The sequence below is a fragment of the Cervus elaphus genome, chromosome 2, assembly GCF_910594005.1.
Source record: "Cervus elaphus chromosome 2, mCerEla1.1, whole genome shotgun sequence".
Classification (NCBI taxonomy): domain Eukaryota; kingdom Metazoa; phylum Chordata; class Mammalia; order Artiodactyla; family Cervidae; genus Cervus; species Cervus elaphus.
Window position 1 is genome coordinate 39,928,957 of NC_057816.1, and position 27,499 is coordinate 39,956,455.

At 42.8% G+C, this 27,499-nt stretch overlaps 1 protein-coding gene across 2 annotated transcripts in view; it reads left to right on the forward strand.

Annotated features, from left to right (window-relative positions):
* Window positions 1–27,499, forward strand: part of CCDC83 (coiled-coil domain containing 83) — a 49,533-nt gene that overhangs the window by 16,846 nt on the left and 5,188 nt on the right. For both annotated transcript variants that reach the window (XM_043876096.1, XM_043876106.1), the window contains 6 exons: window positions 1,459–1,621; window positions 4,937–5,104; window positions 13,449–13,540; window positions 17,801–17,869; window positions 23,033–23,154; window positions 27,356–27,432. In XM_043876096.1, coding sequence (XP_043732031.1) covers window positions 1,459–1,621; window positions 4,937–5,104; window positions 13,449–13,540; window positions 17,801–17,869; window positions 23,033–23,154; window positions 27,356–27,432 — 691 coding nt within the window. The remainder of the gene's footprint in view (window positions 1–1,458; window positions 1,622–4,936; window positions 5,105–13,448; window positions 13,541–17,800; window positions 17,870–23,032; window positions 23,155–27,355; window positions 27,433–27,499) is intronic.

Sequence of the window (27,499 nt, forward strand, 5' to 3'; positions counted from 1 at the left end):
AATGACCTAAAGAGCATTAAGTTTACATTAAAATCCTCTCTGAGGACTTTTTAAACTAGTGTCTATTTTGCTAAACAATTTTAAGAAATCAGATTTTTCAGCCATCAACTTTAAAGTCTGTTGGATTCAATATTAAAGACCTGAGTTTTAGTAGGCTGCAGCACTATCAATAAATCACAGATATTTAGATTATCAGAAAGAACTTGGCTACCCAAAATGTGGGTTGTGGGCCAGCAGGTTTGGCATCACCTGGAACGTATAAGAAATGCAGAATTACAGGCATCATACCAAACTTAATCAGAATCTTCATTTTTAACAAGGTCCCCAAGTTCTGGGTATACATGTTGAAGTTTGAGAAGTATTGGCTTAGAGAATCAATTTTGAGAAAGAAAATATTCTTACAGTAGAGTATCTCTATGAAGGTTGCTGCTGCTGCTGAGTCACTTCAGTCGTGTCCGACTCTGTGCAACCCCACAGACGGCAGCCCACCAGGCTCCCCCGTCCATGGGATTTTCCAGGCAAGAGTACTGGAGTGGGTTGCCATTGCCTGTGAAGGTAAAGAGAATAAAACCATGAATATCAGAAATAAAATATAATGTTGAAAAAACTATAGTAAAGAGGATATTAAATTATAGGAAAATAAGTAATTTTTGAAAGAAGTATTGAAATATTTTAAGTATATACATTTTATTAGGTCTAAGAAATTGAAGGAGAGACCCCAGGGAAGTGAGTATTAAAACTTAAAGGGAGGAAAAAAAAAACTTAAAGGAAGGCTAAGAAAAGTACAAGAAATATGTATTAAGTTCACACGCAATAAAATATCTCTACATATACATAATAAACTAGCAAGGGCAAAAATAAAGTCTAAGTTGATTAAATAAGAAACATGGAAACATGGACAGGATATTCACAAGAACAGAGTTCATGTTTCAAGTGTGGAGTACTGGAATGGTGAGTAATCATCACCCCAGAAGAAGAGAATTAGGGTCACTTGTGAGAAAAGCAAAAAATAGTGTAAATCCCACAAGAGCAGTACTTTTGTCTGTTTTGTTCACTGATATATGCCTAGTGTCTGGATGACTCCTGGCATATGGTAGATGACTCCATAAATATTGAATAAATGAATGATGTTTCCTAGAAAATAAACATATTTGTGGGAGTTGAAGAAAGTGACCTCTGAAGTCTAATTTCAATGTTCATCGATCCAATGATAGGGCAATAGACTGACAGATGATTAACACAGGTTTTAAAATGAAACTGTCTCTTCAGTGATCACCACATTGATGGATTTGCTTTTGAGTCTTCCATCTTCCACATGCTCTTTGGAGATATTATTGAATAAATTATTTCATTAACTATTTCTTATTTTGCAAGCCTCAGCATGTGATTCTGTTTTGAGGGAAAACAATGGAGATACTTCAGCAGAGGTAATTAACAACTCTTTGATATTCACGACAGAATAAACGCTTAAAGGATGAACAAATTTGGCACATACGGAAACTACTAAAGGAACTGAGTGAAGAGAAGTCAGAGGGATCCGAAGCTGTAACAAGAGAGGAAGTTGAAAACGCAATGAAGGAAACATGGAAGTTTGAAAGAGACCAGGGACAAAACTTGAAAGGTGATTTAGGAACTTAGAAAATTATCATAAAGCCATATCAAGTTATTTCTTGAATGTATTTTTTTGTCTCCTAATATGTTCAAAATGCCATGGACATACTTCAAAGGACATCATTACCGCCACAACCACAGACCCATGTAGGTAAGTGGGCGAGAGAAGGAAATAGCAAAGTGGGTGGAGATAATGAAGCCAAGTGAGGAGGAGTAAGGGCAGTGGTCAGAAACACAGCAGGAAGCCCTCTGGCCTTGAACACCAGCCCGCATCCTGTGAGGCACCACCCCGGACTGCAGGCAGTGGTGATCTGCTCTGCTGCGGGGAAATTGTCTCATTTGGTGTCTTCACTGGCTTCAGCCTCAGTTCAGGCTTGGGAATGGTAAGGAGAGTATAAAGCTTCCTCCCCAGCTCCAGTATCTCTAAGGAAGCTAAGCCCCCTATTTAGATGGGGAAAGAGAGACTGGATTTGGAAAAGGGGACGTTTACAGGACGTGGATAGAAATGATGCTGGTACAGAAGGTGAAAGACGCAGGACAGAGTCTTGCCACGGGCTCGGGAAGTACCAGGGTCCTGAGAGCCGGACCCTCAGTGTTGACACATGCATTGAAGAAAAATTCCTATTTCTTCATCTTGAACTTGCTGCTCAGATTTCTAGATTTTTTTTTTTTTTTTGCCAGAACCTCTATAAATACCATCCCTGCCAGGAACCTGGAAAACAGGGGAGAGACTGGAGTGCTACCAGAAAGCAGTAGGAGAACCTGAGAGGCAAAAACAAGGGACTAGATTTCCTTGGACTTCCCCAAGCTCTCCAGAGAGCCGACTTACTCCAGCACTTGGCACGGAGCAGGCCCTCCATTCGTAGATGGTTGTCGTTCTGAGTGAAGCAGTTACCAAGGCCACGGGTCAATCAGCAAGCTTCATTTTAGGGGCTCTCTGCCACTGTTCCATAAGCCTCCTCCGGCTGAGCCCCTGTAGCGACAACAGGCACGGGGTGGTGGGTGCGTTTCCTGGCCGGCACGTCTCCGGGAGAATCCTGCTTCTGTGTGCAAGGGATGCTTTACGAACTCCCTTGAGATGCGTGTGAGACCCCAGCCGATGCTCAGACATGCTCACTACGCTGCCTCTGCAGGGAGTGGTCCGGTTAGTGGAGGGGTGCCTGTGTGCGGTCTGGGCTGGGGCAGGGGTGCGCGTGTCCCCCAAGGCCAGGGACACGCTGGGCGACTAGGACAGGAGGGCTGGGCGTGTGCGGTGGTCCACGGGAGAAGGAAGCCCGCGGAGGCCGATGAGAGGGAGAGGGAGGGGACGTGTCTACAAGGGCTCTCTGAGGCCGTCATGGGTGGTACCAGATGGTCACCCGCAACTCTGTTCAGTTCACGGAGCAGCCGGGACGGTGCAGAGCCTCCGAGCCGTCTGGACCTGCTGAGAGAGTCCGCATTTGGACAAGGTCACAGGGGGTTTCTGCTCACAGTCAGGTTTGAGAAGTGCTGACAAAACTCCCATCTTCCTACGTTTACCTGGGACGCCTTCAGTTGCGAGGATAAAAATCCACCCCAGACTAGTCCAAGCATAAAGAAGAGGTTAATCTCTTCAAGTAACCAGACAGAAAAGGCAGGGTGCGACTGAGCTGAACCCAGAGCCTCACAGGCTGTCAGAGCTCAGCTTCCGCTTATGCGTCTCCCTCTCCTGCTCCCCTCTCCCTCTCCATCACCCCCTCTTTCTAGCCCACCCTCTCCCTCCCCGCACTGCCCCTCTCATCCCTCTTCCCTCTCTGCCCTCCCCTGGAAAGCTGGCTCCCTTTTCCAAGAACATTCTCCCTGTGAGTCTAGAACTCTGACCATAGACACCTCTGAACGTACATCCTTATAACCTCAAAGTAGAGTGAAGACAAAAAAAGATATGTTTTCTACCAGTTTCAGTGAGAGCATTTCTAGGGAAGGACTCTGAGCCAGGGCCTAGCTTGGGGTGCACGCTCAACCCTGGACCCATCTCTCCGGCCGGGAAGAGGGGCATCTGTGGTCAGTGTATTTACGTGACGAGGGATAGGAGACGTGTGTTACGAGACGGGAAGGGAGAGAGGGGTGCTGGGAAAGCAGAACAGCAGCTGCTACACCCACCTGTCTTTCAAAAGCTTCAGTGACATCAACCAACCCTCCTCGCAAAGCCTGAACGTGGTGCAGGGCTGAGTCAGGGGCAGCCTGCTCCCAGAGGACAGCTGGGTGTAGTGTTCTTAATTGTTTAATAACAAGAACCGCTTGTTAAGGGAATTTAAAAATGTATAATATATTTTGAATATTAATATGTTAAGTATGTATTAAAAATGTATTATTATCACACCTTTGACAAAGACATGTCTGGAGTCCTTCTGGATGTTTGGGCTGAAGAGCATCTCTCTGGCCTGAAAGAATGCTTCACTCATTTCATAAACATTTACTGAGCATCAACTAATGGCCAGATTCTCTGCCAAGTGCTGGGTTGACAGAGATGAATAAGAAGTGGTCTTGCCCTCAGGAGCTCTTAAACCAGATGGGGCGGGGCAGTGAGCCAAACAGCATTAAGTTCATTGTACCTGGTTCTGGTGATGCTTCCTTTTCCAGAATATTCAGCAGCTTGATACTCAGCCTAAAGACTGTGTAGAATATCGTGTATAGTAAGTACACTGGGGCAAACTGAGACAGCTCCATATTTCTACACATTTAACTGAGGAACTTAGCTTTCACTCTGAAGTCTTAACTATGTGGCGACTGGGAAGAGAGGTGATTATGACTATCATATGCTGTCATTTCACACAAGGAAAGCTCAAAGAGTTGATCTGTAAATGATGGAATCAAACAACGTACTTAACAAAAAAAGGTCACCAAGGACAGCGGAAGGATGTAAGTTGGAATTACTTTGCCCAGAGACATAATGACCAGAAAAATGACAATTTACAATAAAAAGTATATGTGAAATAATACATTGTACAAAACAGGATGCTTATCAGGCTATCACAGGCATAATTTAAACTTGTGGGTCCCCAGGCGCATAGGTTGATTGCATGTTTTCATTCTTGGTCACAGCCCCAAACCACACCATCTACTTTAAAATTGTAAAGTTTATTTTTACTTAGCTTTTGAATCATGAGGGATAGATAAACAATAGTTTGAATAGTTTAGATTTCCCTAAATTGTAGATATAAAATTATATTTATGAGTTGATATTTTCTTTTTTTTTTTTTGAGTTGATATTTTCATGTCAAACTTTAATTTCACAAAATCAGACTGCAACATATGATGGTTGCAAGGACAATAGAAATGACCCAAAATCTTTATGTTCTTTCAACAGATACGCGCATCCAAATAAGCAATTCTGAGAAGCTATTTCTTGAGAAACTCAGTGAGAAAGAATATTGGGAGGAATACAAGAATGTAGGGAGTGAACAACATGCGAACCTCCTTACCTCCTTACAGAACGACATCAACAGAGTCAAGGAGAATGCCGAAAAAATGTCAGGTCAGTTGCAAGAAAACTGGTTCAGATTGAATAAAAAAACTGTTGAGGGGGCAGACATTTGGTGAAAGGAAGAAAGAGGTACTCTGGAATCATCCGTCATGCTCTGCTGTCAGCTTGAGCACTATGAGTAAGGATACGGTGGAGGAAGTAAAGAAACTTCCCAGGACTGTCTGTGAAACTGAGGAGGGGAAGTGAAGGGAAGGGTGTGTGGGCAGAAGCCTTTTGCCGCCGACTTTGAGAAAGAAGCTGCATTCAGTGGGTGCGGTCTGCATGCTCTCATACCTGGCTCTGGGTCAACTCCACCGCGGAAGGAGGGTCCTGGGAAGGGCTCGTATTAGAGAAGAAATCAGCTGAGGCCCAGCTAGGGCAACCTACCCAAGCTAGACAACCAGAATCGTTCTAGAAGAATGGCCAAGTAAATGCTAAGCTGTCGTCGGAAGGAAACCGGAGAACAAACATGGCACAGGAAGGGAAGAGGGTGGGACAGGAAGGCATCAGGGAGGACAGATCTCACCGGAGGTCACCTGTCTGTCCCTGAGGCCGAGCAGAGTGCCTTCAAAGAACTCCAGAGTTGCAGAGACCGGGAAGTCAAGAGTAGGACAAACGGGAGAAATCTGGCCCCAAAGAGTGGCATGGGTGGATGGCAGTTCTGAGCCCAGCTGGTCCTGGAGCCATGTTCTGTGGGAGAAGGGTGTATGTGGGGTACCCCAGTATCCCCTCTGAGGCTCTGCCCGGTCACCCCGCTTCTGGACCAATTTTCATGCGTGTTTCTCAATTCAGGGCCTCTGCACCACATCGGTGGTGTAAATTTGGCCCTAAATCAGTCTGCAACTGGAGTTAAAATATTTCAAAAGGTTCTTCTCCCCCAAAAGAAGAGAGTAAGAGTGACACCCTCCTACCCTTGTCTGCTCCCCCAGCCGCTGAGATCCCCTTTCTAGATAGAAACACCATTGCTAGTTCCTTATGTAACTTTTCGGAAAGATCCTGTGCATGTCTCAGAATATACATGTATGTTACAAAACAGCATGCTACAGATGCAGTTTTTCACTTATTCATTCAAGTAACGGTATGGACGTCTTTACAGATTGGTACCTGTTGATACTGCCTCATCCTCCCAATGTCTCCTTTGTTTTGTTGTACTATAATTTTTTTAACTACTCCTCTACTCGTTAAGTGGTAACTCACTGTAGCTTTAATTTCCATTTCTCTTCCTATAAGCGACAGTGAATATCTTTTCATAAACTCAAGAACCATATGGATTTCCTTTCTGTTCTCATCCTTTGTTCATTTTTCTATTGTGTTGTGGAGCTCTTTCCAAGGAAATTAGCTCTTTAACTGTGATTTAAGGTGCAAGTATTTTCCCCCTTCATTATTAGCCTTCTGTCTGTGTGGTATTTGTACGAGGAAAATTTGTAGCTTCATGGTGCCCAATTTATCAGTCTTTGATTTTATGATTTGAGATTACAAATACATTCTCTAATATTTTCTTCTGGAATTTATTGTATCTTCATCTTTATATTTAAATCTCTGATTTTTTTGTGCGAGGTAGGAAACCAACTTTCTTTTTTGCCAGATGACTTTCCAGTTGTCTCAACATCATCTATTAAATGAGCCATTTTTACCCTGTGATCCACAATGATGCCTTTATCACACTTTCATTTCCCATGTGTGTTTGGCTCTCTTTCTATATTTCCTATTCTGTTCCATGGATCTATGTGTTTGTGCAACAAGGCCATAGAGGGAAGTCCCTGCAAGTCCAGTGGTTAAGACTTGGTGTTTTCACTGCTGTGGGCCCAGGTTCAATCCCCAGTTGGGGAACTAAGATCCCATAAGCCATGCAGCATGGCCAAAAGAAAATGCTACCGTTCCAGTGTATTTTAAAAATTTTTAATAGTTTTCTAGCATTCATTTAATAATTTCCTAGCATTCCTCATATAAACTTAACCCATTATCCTGATTAGAAATTTGGATGACTTCTTTGAGCTGAAAATTTTCATGCTGCTGTATCTAACTTGGGGGTGGTGGTAATAAAATTTTTATGCTACTGGTTGAACCTTGGTGTATAGCCAACTTTAGGTTTCATGAGAGAATGCCTGTTACAGGCTTATCTTATTTAGGCACTTCTCTAGTACTCTTGCCTGGAAAATCCCATGGACAGAGGAGTGTGGTAGGCTACAGTCCATTGGGTTGCAAAGAGCTGGACATGACTGAGCAACTTCACTTTCACTTTCAAGCATGCAGCAGCAATTCTGCCTGTGGACAATTAAACCACTTCGGGGGCCACTCGTTGTGGACACAATGAATATGAACAGAACGCCTAAATCAATTTGTCTGAAGTCTTACTCCTACCATCCCCTTTTTTTCCCACCTTCCCCCTTCTTCCACGACTTCTCTGAAATTCTCCTCCCACACCCATGACCATGGAGTTTGTGTTAGCTGGACAGCTTTAATTGCAAGGAATAAGTACTTTAGAAGAAAGGGTTTTTATTGCAAGTGAAATGGGATATTAAAATGAAACTTGTAGAATCTGTTTAAACCTGGGTGTCTATACGATGGGTGGTGGTGGTTGTTTGGTCACTAAGTAGTGTCCAATCCTTTTGCGACCCCGTGGACTATCTGCCAGGCTCCTCTGTCCGTGGGGTTTTTCCAGGCAAGAATACTGGAGTGAGTTGCCATTTCCTTCTCCAAGGGATCTTCCTGACCCAGGAGTCGAACCCATGTCTCCTGACTGGCAGGTGGGTTTTTTTAATCCCTGAGCCACCTGGGAGGCCCCCTATATAATGGATACCACATTCCAAAATACAGTGAGAATCTGCTATGCAGACTGCCAGTATGATGAGGCAGAAAACAGGTTTCGTACCTTCAAGCACCGAATTCCAGTTTATAAAAGACACTGAGGAGACCATGAAAAAATAAAAATTAGGGGACATTTTTCGGAAAGAGCTCGTGGGTGCAGCAAGTTGTACACTATCCCCCAAAGGGCAGGTAAAGTGTAATTCCTCCTTCACCTCAAATCCAGATGGAAGGTCTTTAAGGAAATTCTTCAGACTGTTCAACATGTATCCCCTGCAGTTTGGGGGACACTGGGATCTAGTTTATGACTCACCCCTGTAAAATCTACAGGTTAAGTGACTGACTAGGTAACTGTTCTAACAGCAGCACACGGAAGAGGTACGTAGCTGCCGCCCTGGGCTGGGCCTGTGTCTCAGTCTATTTGAGCCCCTATAACGAAGTACCATAGACTAGGTGGCCTATGTATAACACAAATTTGTTTTTCACAGCTCTGGAGACTGCAAAGTTCAAGGTCAAGGGACTGACAGATTGGGTGCCTAGGGAGAGCTTGCTTCTTGGTTCAGAGACACTGTCTCTCTGCTGTAACCTGACAGAGTGGAAGGGGCAAGAGAGCTCTCTGGGGTCTCTGTTATAAGGGCACTAATCCCACTCATGAGGGCTCTAGCCTCCCGACCTAATGACCTGCCAAATGCCAGGACACTGGGGTTCAGTGTACTAACAATGTGGAGAAGGGGGCGGGGTCACAGACGTTCAGTCTGCAGCAGCGAGCACTCCCAGAGCAGGTTGTGGCAAAGAGTGGAGCGTTTCCTGTGGACCTGTTGTCTGAGAGAGTGCTGGTACACAGGCCTGTTAAATTTTACCTGCGGGTTGACAAGAGTGGTCAACCCACTCCAAAGAGAAATAGGCGCCTGTACATGTGAGAGGGAGGAGGAGACAGAACCAGAGGTCAAAGGGACAGTCATCAGCCAACCTCCAATGACAGCACATCCCCTGCCCTGCATCAAGGGTGTGCCGGTGAAACGTAACTAGCAGTGGGGAAGGTGGTCCTCCAAAGAACCTACACAAAACACCCCCGAGAGAGGAGCCTCAATCTTGAATGCCAGCTGGCCCCAGAAAGTGAGGCCTTAGCTTGAGACAGGATCAGTCAAGTGAGTGTTTTCTTGTCCTTCCAAGGCTCCCCTTCAGCCCTGAGGGGGAAGGAGGCATGCCAGCTCAAGCCAGAGGAAACAGTAGTAGGTTTAAGCTAGGAAAGGAACAGCCATAACTTTGAATGAAGCTTGAAATTCCAATTGTTATAAAGACTAGATATCTTAATTTCAGATTGGGAGATCTTCAGTTATCACGAAGGAACCAGAAAAAATCACAGGATTGCCATGCATGTTAGTGAGAGAGGGCTAATAGCCTCACAGTATGCATTTTAAAGGGAAGAGAGAAGAGACGTCCCTGGGTGGTCCCGTGGTTAAGAATTCGCCTTCCAGAGTGGAGGACACAGGTTCGATCCCTAGTCGGGGAACTAAGATCCCACATGCTGTACCATGAGCCACACCTAGAGAAAGCCCGCATGCTGCAACGAAGACCTAGTGCGGCCAAAGCAAAAACAAACACACAAAGAAATGGAAGAGAAAAGCAAGGTTGTCGGTGCCCCATGGTCATGTCTGTTGGACACAGGACTTACCGTGAAGGACAGGAGGACCAAGGATGGAAACAGACGGCCGTCAGATCAGTGCTGGCTCCAGGGACGATGCTCCTCCCTGCATTGTCGCCCGCGGTCTGTGACTGTCCCCTCAGGGCACCTCTGCTCTCTGCCTGCCCCCACTCCATCCTTGCTTCCCACAGACTAACTGAAGAGCGTCATCGTGACCACCTACCTAGTCAAGCATGATCAAAGACCTCCGCCCGTGGCGCCTCGTGGGCCATCGGCTGGCACCAGCACAAACCGTGCTCTGGTCGGCTGTCCAGCCTCCCTGACCCAGCAGCTGCCCTGAGCCCTGGGGGCCTGGGGAGGGGGCACCTGGACCCGCCTCCCCGGACTTCAGTTTGAAGGAGATGTCAGGACACTGGGAGCAGAGGACACACCCCCTGACATATCCAGGACAAGGCTTTTGTTCTCAGTAAAAGGAAATTTTAGATTTTTTTAAAACTTCTCTTTAAATTGTTTTAATTTAAAATTTTAAATTTTTTAAAAAAAATTTTAAAGTGTTTTATTTTAAAAATTTTTAGATTTTATTAAACCCTTAGATGAGTCCCAGGAATAGAGAAAGTATGGAGTTATTAGAAAACAGCAGATATTAGAGTCACAGAGAGTTTTTCCTTTGGTCCTTGACCAGATGCATGGGACAGGGATCCTTAAAAGCCTCTCTGGGCACTAAGTGAGTTAAAAGGCGTGAATTCAAGCCCGCCTCTTTGAATGCCAGTTTCTCCCTCTGATCACCTCAGTGACCTCCACGAGAACTCATGGCCCCAGGACCTGCTTTCCGAACTTGTCTCATTTCACAAGTCCCTTTGAGTTAGATGCCACTGTGCTCAGTTTATGAGGGAACAGAGGCCTGGAAGAGTTCACGGCTTTAAACTCAGACTTATTAAGTAGTGGAAATGGGAGGTGAACCCAGGTGCGTGTCAGACCCAAGCCGATAAGCTTCCAGTAGCCCTCCCCACTCCGTGACTCACCTAACACCCACTCTGCCTGAAGGAACTGATGCGTGGCCAGTGTTACCACCTGCCCCTGCTCAGCCTTGTCCAGAGAGGGGTCACAGGAAGCCAGCGGCCCAGGAGAGGATGAGCCCGGTGTAGCAGTGTGACACGGGAAGTGGGTGAAGAGTGAACAACCGACCCCCAAAGCTTGTGGGGTGGAGCTGAAGCAGAGCCAGACACGACAAGGAAAGGAGAGCAATGCAAGGCAAACGTTGGACCAGGCATCTGAGCAGCCAGGAGTCTAAAAGCACAAAGTCGTAATCTCCCATTTGCAATGTCCCAGACTTTTCTGGGGAGGAGACTTTTACATACTCCCAGTTTCCCTGGGAGTATTCACAATTGTAGGGTCAATCAGTTCAGTTCAGTCACTCAGTCACGTCCGACTCTTTGCGACCCCATGGACTGCAGCACGCCAGGCCTCCCTGTCCATCACCAACTCCCGGAGTTTACCCAAACTCATGTCCATTAATCAGTGATGCCATCCAACCATCTCATCCTCTGCTGTCCCCTTCTCCCGCCTTCAATCTTTCCCAGCATCAGGATCTTTTCCAATGAGTCAGTTTTTCACATCAGGTGGCCAAAGTATTGGAGTTTCAGCTTCAGCAACAGTCCTTCCAATCAATATTCAGGAATGATTTCCTTTAGGATGGATTGGTTGGATCTTCTTGCAGTCCAAGGGACTCTCAAGAGTCTTTTCCAACATCACAGTTCAAAAGCACGAATTCTTTGGCGTTCAGCTTTCTTTATGGTCCAACTTTCATATCCATACATGACTCCTGGAAAAACCTTTGTTTTGACTATATGGACCTTTGTTGGCAAAGTAATGTCTCTGCTTTTTAATGCTGTCTAGGTTGGTCATAGCTTTTCTTCCAAGGAGCAAGCGTCTTTTAATTTCATGGCTGCAGTCACCCGGGATTGCAATAAAGAAGGATATGGAAGAGAAGTCTTGACTCTCTGCTCTCAGAGTTTTCCTTGAATAGGGGAAGCGGTTATGCCAGTATGAAACACAATGAGGGCTGAATGGCTCTAGCCTAGCTCCCTGTGCCTGTTTCCAGAGCCTTAGTTTGCCTCCAAAGTATTCAAAGACCAGACCTGCACATCTTCTTCCCTGTAGCCTAAGACCCCCAAGAGTTCTTAGAGTCAGCTTTGGCTGACTTGGTCTGTGGGGAAAATTTTCCCTTTGAAATAATGTCCTAAATGGCTGTTATGTCCCACAACAGTCTCAATACAATAGTATTGTTTCATTACAGAATAAGTTAAATGAATCGCTGTGGACCAGTCTAGAAACCTAGGGCTTCCCTTGTGGCTCAGCTGGTAAGGAATCTGCCTGCAATTCAGGAGACCTGGGTTCGATCCCTGGGTTGGGAAGATCCCCTGGAGGAGGGAAAGGCTACAACCATAACTGTCAACATCATTTGTAGGAGACAATACTCTCTGACTTCCAAATAATTATCTTCCAACTGTTATAAATAAAACTCATCTAATGGGGACATGTAACACTGATGTCATCATAGAGCACAACTCTGACGATTCTGACTTAGAGGGTACACTGCCCTCCTGTTGCAGACAGCTAACTATGTCACTGTATTCAGTCTTCACTCAGGTATTACCTCCTCAAAAAAGCTTTCTCTGATCACTCTATCTAAAATGGAAAATGTTAGTTTTTCAATTGTTTTCCCCTTTTTACTTTTGACTGTGCTGGGTCTTCATTGCTTTGCATTTTCTAGTTGCAGTAAGCTGGGGCTCCTCTCTGTTGCAGTGGTCGGGCTTCTCCAGGTGTGGAGCACGGACTCCAGGTACTTGGGCGTCGGCATCTGTGGTCCCCATGATCTAGGGCACAGGCTCAGGGGTGTGGCCCACCGGCTTAGTTGCTCTATGGCATGTGGGATCTTCCCGGACCAGGGATCAAACCTGTGTACCCTGCAATGGCAGGCAGATTCTTATCTACTGCATCACCAGGGAAGTGTGAGAATTTTTGTTTTTCTTCATCACATGCCTCACCACCTAAAATATTATTCACTGGCTTCCCCACCAGGATGTATGTGTCATAAGGGCAGGAGTTCTGTCTCTCATTTGGTAATATTCCCAGTGCCTTAAATAGTGTCATGCACATCAAAAGAACTCGATGATGATTTGCTGAATAAAAGAATGAACAAACGAGACTCATTTATCCAGATTCATTTCTCTCCACTCCCTAAAGCAGCCCTCATGTCACTTTATCTTGCTTTCCTTAAACAGCAGTGTTCATTATATGACCTCTGAGCATCCTTCAAGGCCCCAGGTTTTTGACTGTTTGCTCTCTCAGTTCTGACGTTCATTATGTGAGAAGACCTGCAGAGGATCCTGCCCTTGCATCTCTGTTCTCCCCTCTTGCTCTGAGCCCAGCTCAGATCCGGTCTGCTGACTTCCCCAGCCCCTCTCCGCCTCGCTCTCCTCTCCTCCTTCTGTCTTTCCTGTCCCAGGAAACGTGTGCCAAGAACATTGGAAATTCAGTTAGATGGCATTAGATGTACAGGATGCTACTTGCGTGTATAATCAAATGTCTTCATATTTAATTTGTGGAATCAGAAGTAGTGTGATATGAAGGGTAGATGGCTTCAGAGGCACTAAAGCGTTGGAAATCCTTTAAAAATACAAATATTCATGAGAGATACCATCTCCAACGAATTCCCATTAAGGCATTAGTAAACTGTTGGAGCATTTTGGCTCATTAGAGGTACTAGATTCTTCAGTAAGACTGTACTTTGAAAATTCAGGGGAAAAAAATACGAAGAAAGGTGAGGTGGGGATCATGGAAGATAAAGTTTACAACTTGATAGTTTTACCTAAGATCTCAAGCTTTCTAATTTTCTTTTTAAAGAACAGTATAAAATCACCCTGGAAGATGATAGAAAGAAAATAATCAGAGAAACTTTGTTGCAGCAGGACCAAAAGAAGGAATGGGCCACAGAGGTATATGTCAATTTTCTTTTCTTTTTTTTTTAATAGTAGATTTTTCTTCTTCTCACAGAGAACTTCAAAATTTTAAGTGAAATATAGTTGATGTATACTATTATGTTATTAATTAAAATTAAATTTACCAACTGAACTATCAGGGAAGCCCAGTGTATAAATTGAATTTATACTTGACTTTTCTGGGCTTTGGTTTCCCAGTCTATAAAAAGGGGACAATAATACTAATATTTACCTTTAATGAATACTATGAGGACTGAGATGATTTAAGTAGCATGGTGCCTTATAAGAGCAAGAGCTCTGGAAATTAATATTCAGTTATTTTAAAGTATAATAATAATGACTATACAAATTGTGAAATTTTGGATGAACTATAGGATGAAACATAATTTGTCTATAAAGTACTTTCTTACATACGCAAACCTAAGAGAGTACACTTTATGTTGCTGGAGCTTTAAAAATTGAGGATATAAAAAAATGTTTGAGATATAATTTCCAATTCATCTTTTCTAATCTTTGTTTTGTCCGAAATATCTGCCTGTCTTTCCTTTCCACTGTTGTCCTTCATCTTGCTCTGGGGCTTCCCTTGTGGCTCAGCTGGTAAAGAATCTGCCTGCAATGCAGGAGACCTGGGTTTGATCCCTGGGTTGGGAAGATCCCCTGGAGAAGGGAAAGGCTACCCACCCCAGTATTCTAGCCTGGAGAATTCCATGGATTGTATAGTCCATGGGGTCGCAAAGAGTCGGACACGACTGAGTGGCTTTCACTTGCACTATTATCTTGCTCCAGCCTGTGTCCTAAATCTGTGAGATCCCCGCTGGGATTGTCTCTCTATCTGGGACATCCTTTCTTTGGAGTGATAAGCATCTGGCCTTTTCTAGAGTTCTTCATTGAATTTCTGTTGCTATTGTTTGTTGCTTCCCTTTTGGTTCTATTATTCTTTCAGTATTCCTATGCCATTGCACAATTTTGATTGATTTATACAAATACAGAGGATATGGAGGAGAACTGATCAATGGTTTTGCTTGCCCATGCAATTGAGCCCCTTTGGGAATGAATATGATTAAACGGTGAAATCAATAAGTGATCTGAGCTTAGTTAAGATGGTTAAAAATGCATATGTCAATCAAGTATGCTTTTAGTATGTACCTTCAGTATATAATGAAGACTGCCCCCAATACTGTTCCTAGTATTTTACATTAAAATCTCTCAACAATCCTATAAGGGGGAGACTTGCTAATAAGAAGACAGAGACACAGAGAAACATTGTGCCTTGCCCAGAGCATGTGGCGGAATTGACATTTAAGAAGTCTTTTTCAGATCAGTACTCTTAATTATTACACTGTATGTTTTCTTTTCCCCACATAATGCCAAACACCCACATAAGTGAATTGATGTTTCTCATTTTTTTCTGGTCATCTTATCATGTGGATGGTGGTGATGGAGTAGTCGCTAAGTCGTGTCCAACTCTTTGCATCCCCATGGACTGTAGCCCACCAGGCCCCTCTGTCCATGGGATTTCACAGGCAAGAATACTGGAGTGGGTTGCCATTTCCTTCTCCAGGGCACCGTCCCAACTCAGGGATGGAAACTCCATCTCCTGAATTGTGGGTGGATTCTTTACCATTGAGCTACCAGGGAAGCCCATATTTCATCATGTAGTTAACTTCTAAAATCTACTTTTGTGCAACCTTAGCTGCTTATTTGGAGAAGGAAATGGCAACCCACTCCAGTGCTCTTGCCTGGAGAATTCCATGGATAGAGAATCCTGGCAGGCTACAGCCCATGGGGTCGCAAAGAGTCAGACACAACTGAACAACAAACACACAGTTGCTTGTTAGAGTCACCTGGAAAGTTTGTTTAACCCACATGGGTCCTGGGCCCCACCCACCAAGATGTGCTTGTAATTGACCTGAGATTTTGCCTGGGCTTTTGAATTTCTCAAAATATCCAGGAGATTCTAATGTGTAGTCAAAGCTGAGAATACTACTCCATTGTTAGTGAAATAAGTCATTAGCTAACTAAATTCATTTATGAGCTACTTCCTACTTTTGTTCAAAGAAAATTCTATGTCTAAATAAACTTTAGTCTTACCATTTGGAGCTGAACTTTTTACATGGTTCCTGGGAAATAGAGGTTCACTCTTATTTAATTAACATGATTTTTAAAAAAAGGAATTTATTGCAAGTCTTCCTACTCAAAGCACTTACTAAAATCTACCTTTCATATAGTTTTAAATTCTTTCAATCCATGTTTATGAGCCAGAATATTTTTCTCAATTTCTCTTCTTTTGGTTGTGTCCTTCAGTTACTTTGCTGTGTGGTATCCTGGTGGCTCAGACAGTAAAGAATCTGCCTGCAATTTGGGAGAGACCGGGGTTCGATCCCTGGGTCAGGAAGATCCCCTGGAGAAGGGAATGGCAACCCACTCCAGTATTCTTGCCTGGAGAATTCCATGGACAGAGGAGCCTGGCGGGCTACCTTACATAAGGGTCGGACATGACTGGGCAACTAACACTTTCACTTTCATCCATATAAAAGTACCTTACATATAAACGTGACCTGCTGTCCACTATAAAATTCCTTTGGGTGAAATTGTAAATATTCTAGTAACTGAAAATGAAATTACATCTTATGATCCTACTGATAAAGTAAGGCTTTCCCTGTTTTTTTAATTTAAAATGCTTTTCTCCAGGAGAAGACCTAGCTATAGCCTGCTAACCTGCAACTATTTGCTATTAGGTTTATAAATAGGTACATTGTTGTTACTGACCTGCAGAAATGTTTCAGATTTAAAAGGTAGTTATATCATCTATCCTTGCTCTTGCTACATGTTAAATTATGCCTGTGACCATAAACTTGAAGAAAGTTTGATCACTGTAGTTTAGCCATCTTAATGGCGGAACAGGGCTTCCCTGTTGGCGAAGAATCCGCCCGCCAATGCAGGAGACGTGGGTTCCATCCCTGATCTGAGAAGATCCCACGTGCGGTGGAGCAACTATGCCCGGGCGCCGCAGCTATTCAGCTGCGGAGCCTGTGCGCCAGAGCCCGGCGCTGCTGCTACCGAAGTCGGCGCGTTCTGGAGCCTGTGCTCCACGGCGAGAGAAGCCCCCACAGACAGAAGCCCACACACCACATCCAGAGGAAAGCCCCAGCAGCGGCGAAGACCCGGCACAGCCGAAATCAGTGCATAAAGTTAATTCGCACATTTAAACGGTGAAGCAGGTCACTTCATGACTGACTTCACCAAGGCAGTCAGATTCAGTCACACTAGCGGCCAAATTGATTGGACAACCACCGTCCAGTTCTTTCAATCATCTGTGCTCAGTTCAGTTCAGCGCAGTTCAGTCGCTCAGTCGTGTCCGACTCTTTGCGACCCCGTGAATCGCAGCACACCAGGCCTCCCTGTCCATCGCCAACTCACGGAGCTTACCCATGTCCATGAGTCAGTGATGCCATCCAGCCATCTCACCCTCTATCATCCCCTTCTCCTCCTGCCCCCAATCCCTCCCAGCATCAGGGTCTTTTCCAATGAGTCAACTCTTCGTATGAGGTGGCCAAAGTATTGGAGTTCCAGCTTCAGCATCAGTCCTTCCAATGAACACCCAGGACTGATCTCCTTCAGGATGGACTGGTTGGATCTCCAAGGGACTCTCAGGAGTCTTCTCCAACACCACAGTTCAAAAGCATCCATTCTTTGGTGCTCAGCTTTCTTTATAGTCCAACTCTCCCATCCATACATGACCACTGGAAAAACCATAGCCTTGACCAGATGGACCTTTGTTGGCAAAGTAATGTCTCTGCTTTTTAATATGCTATCTAGGTTGGTCATAATTTTCCTTCCAAGGAGTAAGCGTCTTTTAATTTCATGGCTGCAGTCACCATCTGCAGTGATTTTGGAGCCCCCCAAAATAAAGTCTGACACTGTTTCCACTGTCTCCCCATCTATTTCCCATGAAGTGATGGGACCAGATGCCATGATCTTAGTTTTCTGAATGTTAGGCTTTAAGCCAACTTTTCATTCTCCTCTTTCACTTTCATCTGTGTTAGGCAGTCTAAATCAGGAAAAACAGCACGATAGGATAATAAAGAAAGAACAATGGGACCCAAAGTTTTTAGGCATATTTCCAAAGTTCCTAGAAACCATAATTTTAACTGTTCAGATAAATTGATTGTGTATCATTGCTTTAAAAAAAAAAAAAAGTGAAATGCTTTGTGGCAGCTCTTTTTAATACAGGAAAAAAATTTTTTTTTTTTTTAGAATGCTCTAAGGTTCATTGACAAGGGCAGCTATCGAGAGATCTGGGAAAATGACTGGCTCAATAAAGAGGTAAGTGGAATTTTAAAAAATGAAAACAATTTCTTCTTTCTCATTTTTCTGAACCGGAAATGACTTTTATTTATGAGCTGAAGTCATGGGGAAAGCATGGATATGTGACTGACCGAGGTAAAATGAAATTCAAGTGGAGTCCTAATCTTATTACAAGCTGTTACTCAATGAACACCATAAATTATTTCAGTAATAACCACAAGTCATCTTTAGTGTCACAATTTTCATACAATACACTCAAGTGTCTAAAACTTCTTGACATTCTAAAACTGACCCGGCCTTCCTCTGAACCCTATTTGCTCCTGAGTGATGGAAGCAAGGCTGAAGGATCATTCTAACTTCATTCTCTTTGGTTTTAAATTGTCTCTTCAGGTATTCAAATGGGAATGGAAGAGGTAAAACTGTCATTATATGCAGATGACATGACACTGTATATAGAAAACCCTAAAGACTACACACAAAAACTACTAGAGCTGATAAACTAAGTGAACAAGGTAGCAGGACACAAGAATCAACATACAGAAATTAGGTATATTTCTTTACATTAACAATGAAATATCAGAAAGGGAATGCAAACAATCAATCTCTTTTAAAATCACATTTTTAAAAAAGCACGTAGGAATAAACTTCTTAAAGGAGGTGAAAGACATGCTGAGAACTATAAAACATTGGTAAAGGAAATTGAAGATGATTCAAAGAAATGGAAAGATGTCCTATATGCTCTTGGATTAGAAGAATTAATATTGTTAAAACGGCCATAGTACCCAAAGCAACCTACAAGCTTAATGCCATCCCTATCAACTTACCCATGACATTTTTCACAAAACTGGAACAAATAATCCTAAAATTTATGTAAAAGACTCAGACTTACCAAAACAATCCTGAGGAAAAAGAGTGAAGCAGGAGGCATAACCCTCCCAGACTTCAGAGAATTCTACAAAGCTACGGTAATCAAAACAGCCTGGCTGGGGCAAAATCAGACATATGAATTGATGCAACAGAGTAGAGAGCCCAGAAATAAACCTGCATACCTATGGTCAATTAATCTTCAACAAAGGCAAGATATACATTGAGGAAAAGATAGTCTCTTCCAGCGGTGTTGTGAAAGCTGGACAGCTGCATGTGAATCAAAGTCAGAACACTCCCTCACACCACACACAACAGTAAACTCAAAATAGCTATATGTAAGACATAATGCCATGAAGCCCCTAGGAGAGAACACAGGCAAAACATTCTCTGATATAAATCATAGCGATATTTTCTTAGGGCAGTCTCCCAAGACAATACAAATTAAAGCAAAAATGAACAAATGAGATCTAATCAAACCTAAAAGCTTTCACACAGTAAAGAAAACCGCGAACAAAATGAAAGAACAGCCTATGGACTGGGAGAAAAATATCTGCAAATGATACAAACAACAAGGACTTAACTTCCAAAATATACAAATAGTTCATATAATTCAATAACTGAATATTTCCACATGGATGTCACATAGGTACTTCAAACTCAACATACCTGAAATTTATTAAATTTCTTCTTAGATCGTCTTTTCCTGCATTTCCTTTTTCACCATCTGCTCAGACACCCAAGGTAAAATTTTCACCATCAGCTTAATTTCTATTTTCCTTGCTCTCATTTGACTGAATAGAGTTGGTGAGTCTAACAAACAAAAAATTTAAAAATGAATATGCTTTCTGTGATATTGATAATTATCTTGAAGTTGCCTTTATAAAGTCATGGTGAGTAGGACTTCATACTATTTCCAAAATTAATCAAGATGAATCCTCAATTTTAAAAAATAAATATTAATTTAAACAAACTCAAGGTGAGCTCAATAGTTAAAGAATATTATAGAGGAACTTAGTTCTTATACTTTTATTAAATATGACAGTATGATCCCAGTAATAATAATTTAACAATTCAGATCTTAAATTCTGTTAAGATATCATAGACATTAGGTTCAGAGAAAATGACTACAAAAATTTATATCTGACTGATAAGAAAGACTGTTTGGTGCCTTGGTCCTTCCTACTAAAGCCACAAATTACATTTTGTTTTGTTTTATTTTTTAATTTTCATAACTCAGTGGAAATAAAAGACAGAAAAATGTCAAGTTTAATTTAATCATGAGCAAAAAGAGCTCATTAATAAAGAAAAAATCATTTTAAAGAAATTCAATATATTTAATTTTTCTTTATTTCAATAAATATTCATTATACTGTTATTAAATTTACTCACAAAATTAATTAAAACCATTTCTGGTTATAAGTACTATCACAGGAATTGAAAATTGCCTGGAAATAGAACAATGTATGCTAATTAATTTCTTTGAAGAAGGCTAAGAATGAGTAACAAGGGATATTTAATACTGGAACTCCCCCAAATATTTCTCCATTTAACTATTCTTCAACAATAACCAAAAACTTAGATCTCTGGGAGGGATATTAGGTCTCATTAAATGACTTTTATTATCTGAGTTTATTTAGCATGCTTATTAGAAAAATGAAGAAAATTCAAAAATCCAAATAACTTGAACTAACTTAACAAATGGAAAGCTGGAAAAACTAGACAGAGATTCAAAGAGGTTAGCAATCAGAGTTTCAAATGTGAGGAGGCATAAAGCTAACTTTGTTCTTGCAGGGGAAAATTTTAAGAGCATACACTTAATTAGAATCCTAGGTGCCTGAATTACTCCTTTCCAATTTCTTAAGTACATTTCTTGGGTATCTGGAGAGAAGCAGGGGCTGGGAGGAAAAGAGGTCTTCCACTTCCTTCTTTATACTTTCTTACCCCAGAAAAAGTGTGATAGTGTTAGTCGTTCAGTTGTTTGCCACCCCATGGACTGTAGCCCACAAGGCTCCTCCATCCGTGGGATTCTCCAGACAAGAACACTGGAGTGGGTTGCCATTTCCTTCTCCAGGGAATCTTTCCAACCCAGGGATGAAACCTGGGTCTCCTGCTTTGCAGGTGGATTCTTTACCATCTGAGCTACTAGTTAAGACCCTTACCGCAGAATCTAAAGGTATTGACATGGCTGTAAAAAGGGAATTTGCTTTCATTTCCCTAACATTTCAGAAGATTGAGAGGGAGACAACAATTGAGAACCTTACTTAGTACTCTAAAGGCATAAGGGATGTCACAGGTTATCTGTAGCTTGAAAGATTGGACTCAACTCCCCCAAAGGGCCCTCATTCCCTTCTTGCCAGAAGACCAAGAACTATGCATGCTGCTTCCCAGTTATGCCAAGCCCTGAGGTCAAACATTTCCAAACATTCGATTCATTCCTTCTTTTACAACCTCTAACTATAATTTCTTTCTCATCTTTTGACATTTGAAAATTATGTTTCCTTAAGGCATTCAGGCTTGTATCAAGCTGATAATCTCATAAAATATGAGAGCCTAAAACACCAACTGCTAACTTGGTAATGTAGAGTTATGGACTTAACTTGTCTCATGAAATTGGTTACCTTTTCATCTTTAAGCCTTTTCTATGACACTGGTATTGTTTTATAATTGTTTATGTATTTGTTCACTAGATTTGTAGATTTCTTTCCTATTTTGAGGGAAGGAACCATGCTTTTTTGAATTTTGTATCCATCTACCTCAAGCAAGAATTTACCCTTAGTAAGAATTTAAGCATTTAATAAATGACTTATATGAAAAAGATATGCATGTGGTAATATACTGAATGCTTCCAAAATACAGTAACTTCAACTGCAAGTCAAAAACGTGTTAGTCATCTCTAAGTAGTCATCAGTTACACTCTTGGCAACTCCTAACAAGAAATGATGCATACCCCTCCCCTGTGCCTTTCTTATTTCATCATGTTCCCTCAAGAGACACAGTACCTTTCCCAGCTATCTTTGTATCATTCTCACCAGCTGATCACTTTCTATTTTATACTCTTAATTCTGCTATTACCCTGACTTCTACCCATTAGCACCATTCAATCTAGCACCTGCATAGCTCATGCTGTTTTGGGGGGCAGAGAGGTAAGTTGGGGGTTCTATCTAGTAACATTCTTCTATATATTCTCCCCATGATCAAGTCTTCTTTAGGCAAAAAATTATCAAAATACATTTCTTAAAGATTGATGGGAACTCTTATCAACAGAACCAGCAAGTTGTGTTCATGTTTGAGTTGGCCATGTTTCTGCAGTTAAAGTTAATTAACCCTGCTATGTCTATGAATGGACCTACTGTCTAACCTGCAAGATAAAAATCAGACTACTTTGCATTATTTGGCTCCCATATTTGTCCAGTTCCTCTCCTACTTGTTCCCACACCCATTTTGTTTCTATCCATAGCAACATAGTGGTGCCTAATATGTGTGGTTCCTTCTGCCTAGAATATATCCTCCCTCGTCTGGCTAGAGAATCCCTTCCTGGCCTTCAGGATGCAGAATGGAGGTCATCCCTTCCATTAATTCCCCCTCACCCCCCACCTGGCAGACATAGGGTAGAACTTGCCCCCCTCCCAGCTCACCCAGTGGCTTCCAGTATCATATTTTATCATTCTGTCCTCTGCTGCTATCACTCTCCTTCGCATTAAGCTAAGAGACCCCTGAGGGTTATTGTATCTTGTTGATCCATTGTTCCCAGAGTGCACTATAGTTTTTGATGCAATGTAGGTATACAGTACAATTTCATGAATGAATGAATAACATCTCATCTATCTGATATTTCTCAGAATGACTCCAGCACACTCAGAGAGAATATAGTTGTCATATAGAGGTTGATAGAAAGGACTCCTAGGCTTGTACTTCTTTTTTTTTTTTTAATGCCATAATATAGATTTTTTTCCCCAGTGCTATTAATTGTCATTGTGTTGCTTGTCATTAACCTTTGATAGAGCCTCATTTAAGTACTGATACCAGACTGATAAATTAGTCTTATTTTCTTATTTATCTCTGCCTCCAGCACACATAAATCCAGTGATGTTCCTGAAGAGTAGGAAAGGAATTTGTTGCCATTCAGTAGTAACTGCCTAATCAGGAAACCAAGTTCTGCCTAAAATGACTTGGAAGGAAGTCCCATCCCTTCCTTTTTAGAACAAACACAGTAAAAAAATAATACAGGATAGATCTTCCTCCCCATCAAATGCACTTTTTAAAGTTAAATTTCTTGTGGAAAACTAACACCCATTCTCCTTTTCCTGAGAACAGATTGCAAATAGCAGGAAGGAAGTGGAAGAACTGGAAAAAGGTATTCATGAGCTGGAAGAAGAAAATTTGGTGCTTATTGATCAGCTATTCAACTGCAGACTTGTGGATCTCAAGATACCCAGGTGAGAGTCATTACGTAGCTAGAAATATTTTTTTAAACATCTGTATCTGTAAAAAGTTTTTTTTTTTTAAAGATTACAATTCTTTAATAGTTGAAAAGAAAGATACTCACAAAATGGCCATGGGGAAACTATAAGTTTATCACAATTGACCATTGCTACAAGGCAAACTTTGACTTGCTTTTTCTAACATTGCACTGTGTTCATAATAGCAAACACTTAATATCACAACTGCTGTCCTTCAGAAACCTCTGGGCCAGCAGGGGAATTGGGCATAAAATAAATGCATGATAATACAGCAGAAGAAGTACGGGTGCAAAGCCAGAGTACAGGAGGAGGGCGTGATCAACCTTGTGGGTGCTTCCTGGAGGTGTTTGGGACTTCTGGTTACCTGTAGACTATAGCATGCTTTCCTCTGACAGTTAATGGAAGAGCCAAGCTACTTTCTAGGCGTAGAAAATAGCCTGGCATTCCAAGTCACATTTATTTGTGCATAAGTGAAACTCCAATACTTTGGCCACCTGATGCGAAGAGCAGACTCATTTGAAAAGACCCTGATGCTGGGAAAGATTGAGGGCAGGAGGAGAAGGGGACGACAGAGGATGAGATAGTTGAATGGCATCACCGACTCGATGGACATGGGTCTGGGTGGACTCCGGGAGTTGGTGATGGACAGGGAGGCCTGACGTGCTGCGGTTCATGGGGTCGCAAAGAGTCAGACACGACTGAACGACTGAACTGCACTGAAGTGAAATCAAATGTGTGTATGGCTTTGCCTTTTAGATTACCTGTTTTTCTTATCTGACAAAATAAGTCTTAATATACCAATCTTGATGGAAAATCAAGAGCCCTGGAATACGGAATTAGGCTTCCCAGGTAGCGTTTGTGGTCAAGAATCCACCTGCCAATGCAGGAGACTCAAGAGATGCAGGTTTAATCCCTGAATTGGGAAGATCCCCTAGAGGAGGAAATGGCGATGCACTCCAGTATTCTTGCCTGAAAAATTCCATGGGCAGAGGAGCCTGGCAGTCTACAGCCCATGGGGCTGCAAGGAGTCGGACACAACCGAGTGACTGAACACACATACAATATGGAATTAAAACAAAGTGGCATTCATAATTTGAACAAAAACATGCTTAGAAAGATAGAGGAATTAAACCACTCGAATGTAGCATGTACATGTGCAAGATGGGAGAAAACTATCTGGGTCTGGGCAGAGAAGTTCAACACAGTGGAAGGCCCAGGAAAACATTTACACCCAAGTAGTTCTGTTGTTTGTGTGGCGTGGAAAAAGTACTATTTGAGACCCAGTGAAGTATTTATTGATGGCAAACTTCCTAATGTGTTCCAGGAAGGGTGGATATGGGTAAGTTGTGGTTTGTTTGTTTGTTTTTTTTTGCTGAGCTAAATGATGGGTGTCAAGATACAAGACTGGAGAAGTTGGAAGACAGTAGGATGACTTCATAGTCTGAACCCTGGGTGGGCAGGACAGAGATGGAGTCTCCTGCTCCCTTCCACAATCTCTGTGCTGCCCCAGGGCAGTAGGTACCAGTGTAGGTGAAGTGGGCGATCGGGCTGAATGAATTGGCTTCCTACAGGACTCCTGCACTTCCGTCTCTTGAACTGATGCCCTTAAGAGCCCTTAGGGTGCGGGGGGCCTCACTGTCCCCCCAGAGGCAATGCTGTCTTTTGCCAGCCTCCCTCCCTATGACACCTCTCCAGTTCCACGCCCAGTCAGCCTCTGTCACGGAGCACCTGCTGCCCGCATCTCTGTAATCACGCATCTCTGCCAGCCAGGCCTTCTAACCACCGCTCCACCTGTTGCCCGCTGTGCTCCTTTTTCTCTCTTCCAAACCACCCAAGCCTCCAGAAAGAGCTACCCTGTGAACTGCTGACCTCACTTCCTGCTTCGGTCAGCTTGGTCTGTTGTTCCCAATTCCGTGCTGATGTGCAAGTGAAATGTTCATTATAATAAAGGGGAATTCCTTCCCGGGATACAGACAGTTTGGCAAGGACAGGAAGGGAGGTGAGAAAGTTTTAAAGAGGACTTCCATGAAGGTGTGTGCTTTGTTGTGATGTCATTTAGCCCTGTCCTCTAGCTTCCCTCACGGAAATCTTCAGTAAAACCCACATTGTTCATCCACGCCTTTGTGGGCAGGTTTTCTTTAGTGGGAGATATGAGTGCTTAGTCTTGCTTCAGGGTTGGGAGAGATGAAATCAAAATCTGACGGGAAAGAAACAACACAGACTGTGTTTAAAAGGTGCCAGGTGCCTCCAAGACACCCTGAACTTTTCCTTTGTAACTAGCATTTATCACACTAGTGATTACTTACTTAACATCTGCTTCCCTCCTAGACTGTAAATTCCTTCGAGACAAGTGTTTAGGACATTTTAGAAAGACCCACATAAAGAAACAGAGATATGTGCAAACCCTCAGTTATCTGTTACACTGCTTATCCAGAAGGAAAATGTTGAGTGTCCTCAGGAACTTTTACTGTACCTGTTTTCAAGTCAAAATAACACATAGTATGCAATTTATGACAACTGTCCATTCCACCTCTTTGTTGAGAATTTAGTCCTGTCTATTCTAGTTGAGAAATAGACATGAACTCTACCCAGTGAACATGTAAAAAGTTCTCTTCTTTCCTATTTGGATGAAGAATCGGGTATTCTAGCTAACAGAGTTATTAATCCTCTATTTCCCATCCAGACCTCCCTCAACGCTTTCTTTCATGACTCCAATAAAGCATTGCAGGATTTGTTTGAAACGTTAGATGAGATGAGTAAGCTAGAGGGGACTGCCCAGGGACTTCAGTGCCACAGAGCTGAGTCTTGGGGAACCAGTACTCAAATCTATCTAACACTAGTTTCATATGATGGCATTCTTTAACATATTTTCTGCATCATCAAATACCAAGCGCTGCTGCCCTGTTGGTGGTCCAAAAGTGACAATAAACCCATGATTAAGAGACTTGTGAAGGTCACAGTGTTCAGTAAGCTCTTAGTCATTCAAGAGGCCAAAACCAGGAAAGAAGAGAACTCTGTGGCCTCAGACTTGACCACCTGCAGACCAGAACTTCACTGAGACACACCTTCACCAATCTTAAGACGGTTTTAAGATATAACTACTGTATGCAGTGACATGATTTGTTGGCGCTGTAAGCATCTCGGATAACACTTTGTTCGTGTGCTTTAAGAAACCAACAGCCTGTAATCCAGGGGATTCAGTCTGGATGCCGGCTGGCTGAGCACGGACGGTTGTTAGCGTATCTGCAAGGGTCACTTGGTTCATGCTATCTTCAGGCAAACTTCATGGAAATGCCACACACAGCTTTCAAGGTATCGTGTCTTCTGACAGAAAACTCCATGGGCCTCTGCAGCACAGAGAGCTGCAATAGCTCATGCACAACTCACTGGGCTCGTAGCTGGAAGACGCCGCTCAGTGAAAGCAACAACCGTGGCATCATCTTGGATTCCGACTGCTCACTGTCCTGACTTCTTCTTTCTTTCTTTTTTTTTCAAATCCATCCCGTGCTGGCCACCGTCATTGCTCATCGGGATTCCTGCAACAGTGATGTGATTGGTGCTGTGATCACTCTCACTTCTCGGACTTTGTCTGTTATTCCCTTTATCATGGGACGCACCCCCTACCCCAAGCTCTTCCTTGGTGTTTCAGGACTCAACTCAGGTGTCATCTCCTCCTGGAAACCTTTCCTTACCTCCTAAGACTAAATCTGGTGCTTCTTCCCTCACTTGCGTGTGTGTGTGTGTGTGTGTGTGTATACACGCACGTGCGCACTCAGTCACTCAGTCTTGTCTTTTTGACCCCATGGACTGTAGCCCACCAGGTTCCTCTGTCCATGGGAATTCCCAGGCAAGAGTACTGGAGTCAGCAGCCATTTCTTCCCTCAGGGGATCTTCCCGACCCAGGGATCGAGCCCACATCTCTTGCATCTCCTGCATCTGTAGGCAGATTCTTCACTTCTGTACCACATGGGAAGACCACAGCACTCCTGACACTGCTAATTACCCATCCTGGGACAAACCATCATCATAAAACGCTGTAATCTTGTCTGCCACCCCACTGGGCCCGACGCCTCTTTTTCATCTGTGCATCTCCAGCTCCCAGCAGAGAGATAGACACTATTGAGCAGAGGCTACAACATTTGTTGGCTGACAGACTACTTTTCTTATTTGTTTTTAGGCGACTATATCTTACCCAAGCTGTTGGGCAGGAAGTACCACCTGAAGTGCCTTTGGAATTGTCAGAAACACATAAAGGTATTATTTTACTGTAATGGTGATTTTTGTTTTTAATTTGGCAAACACTTATTGAGCTTCTTATTAT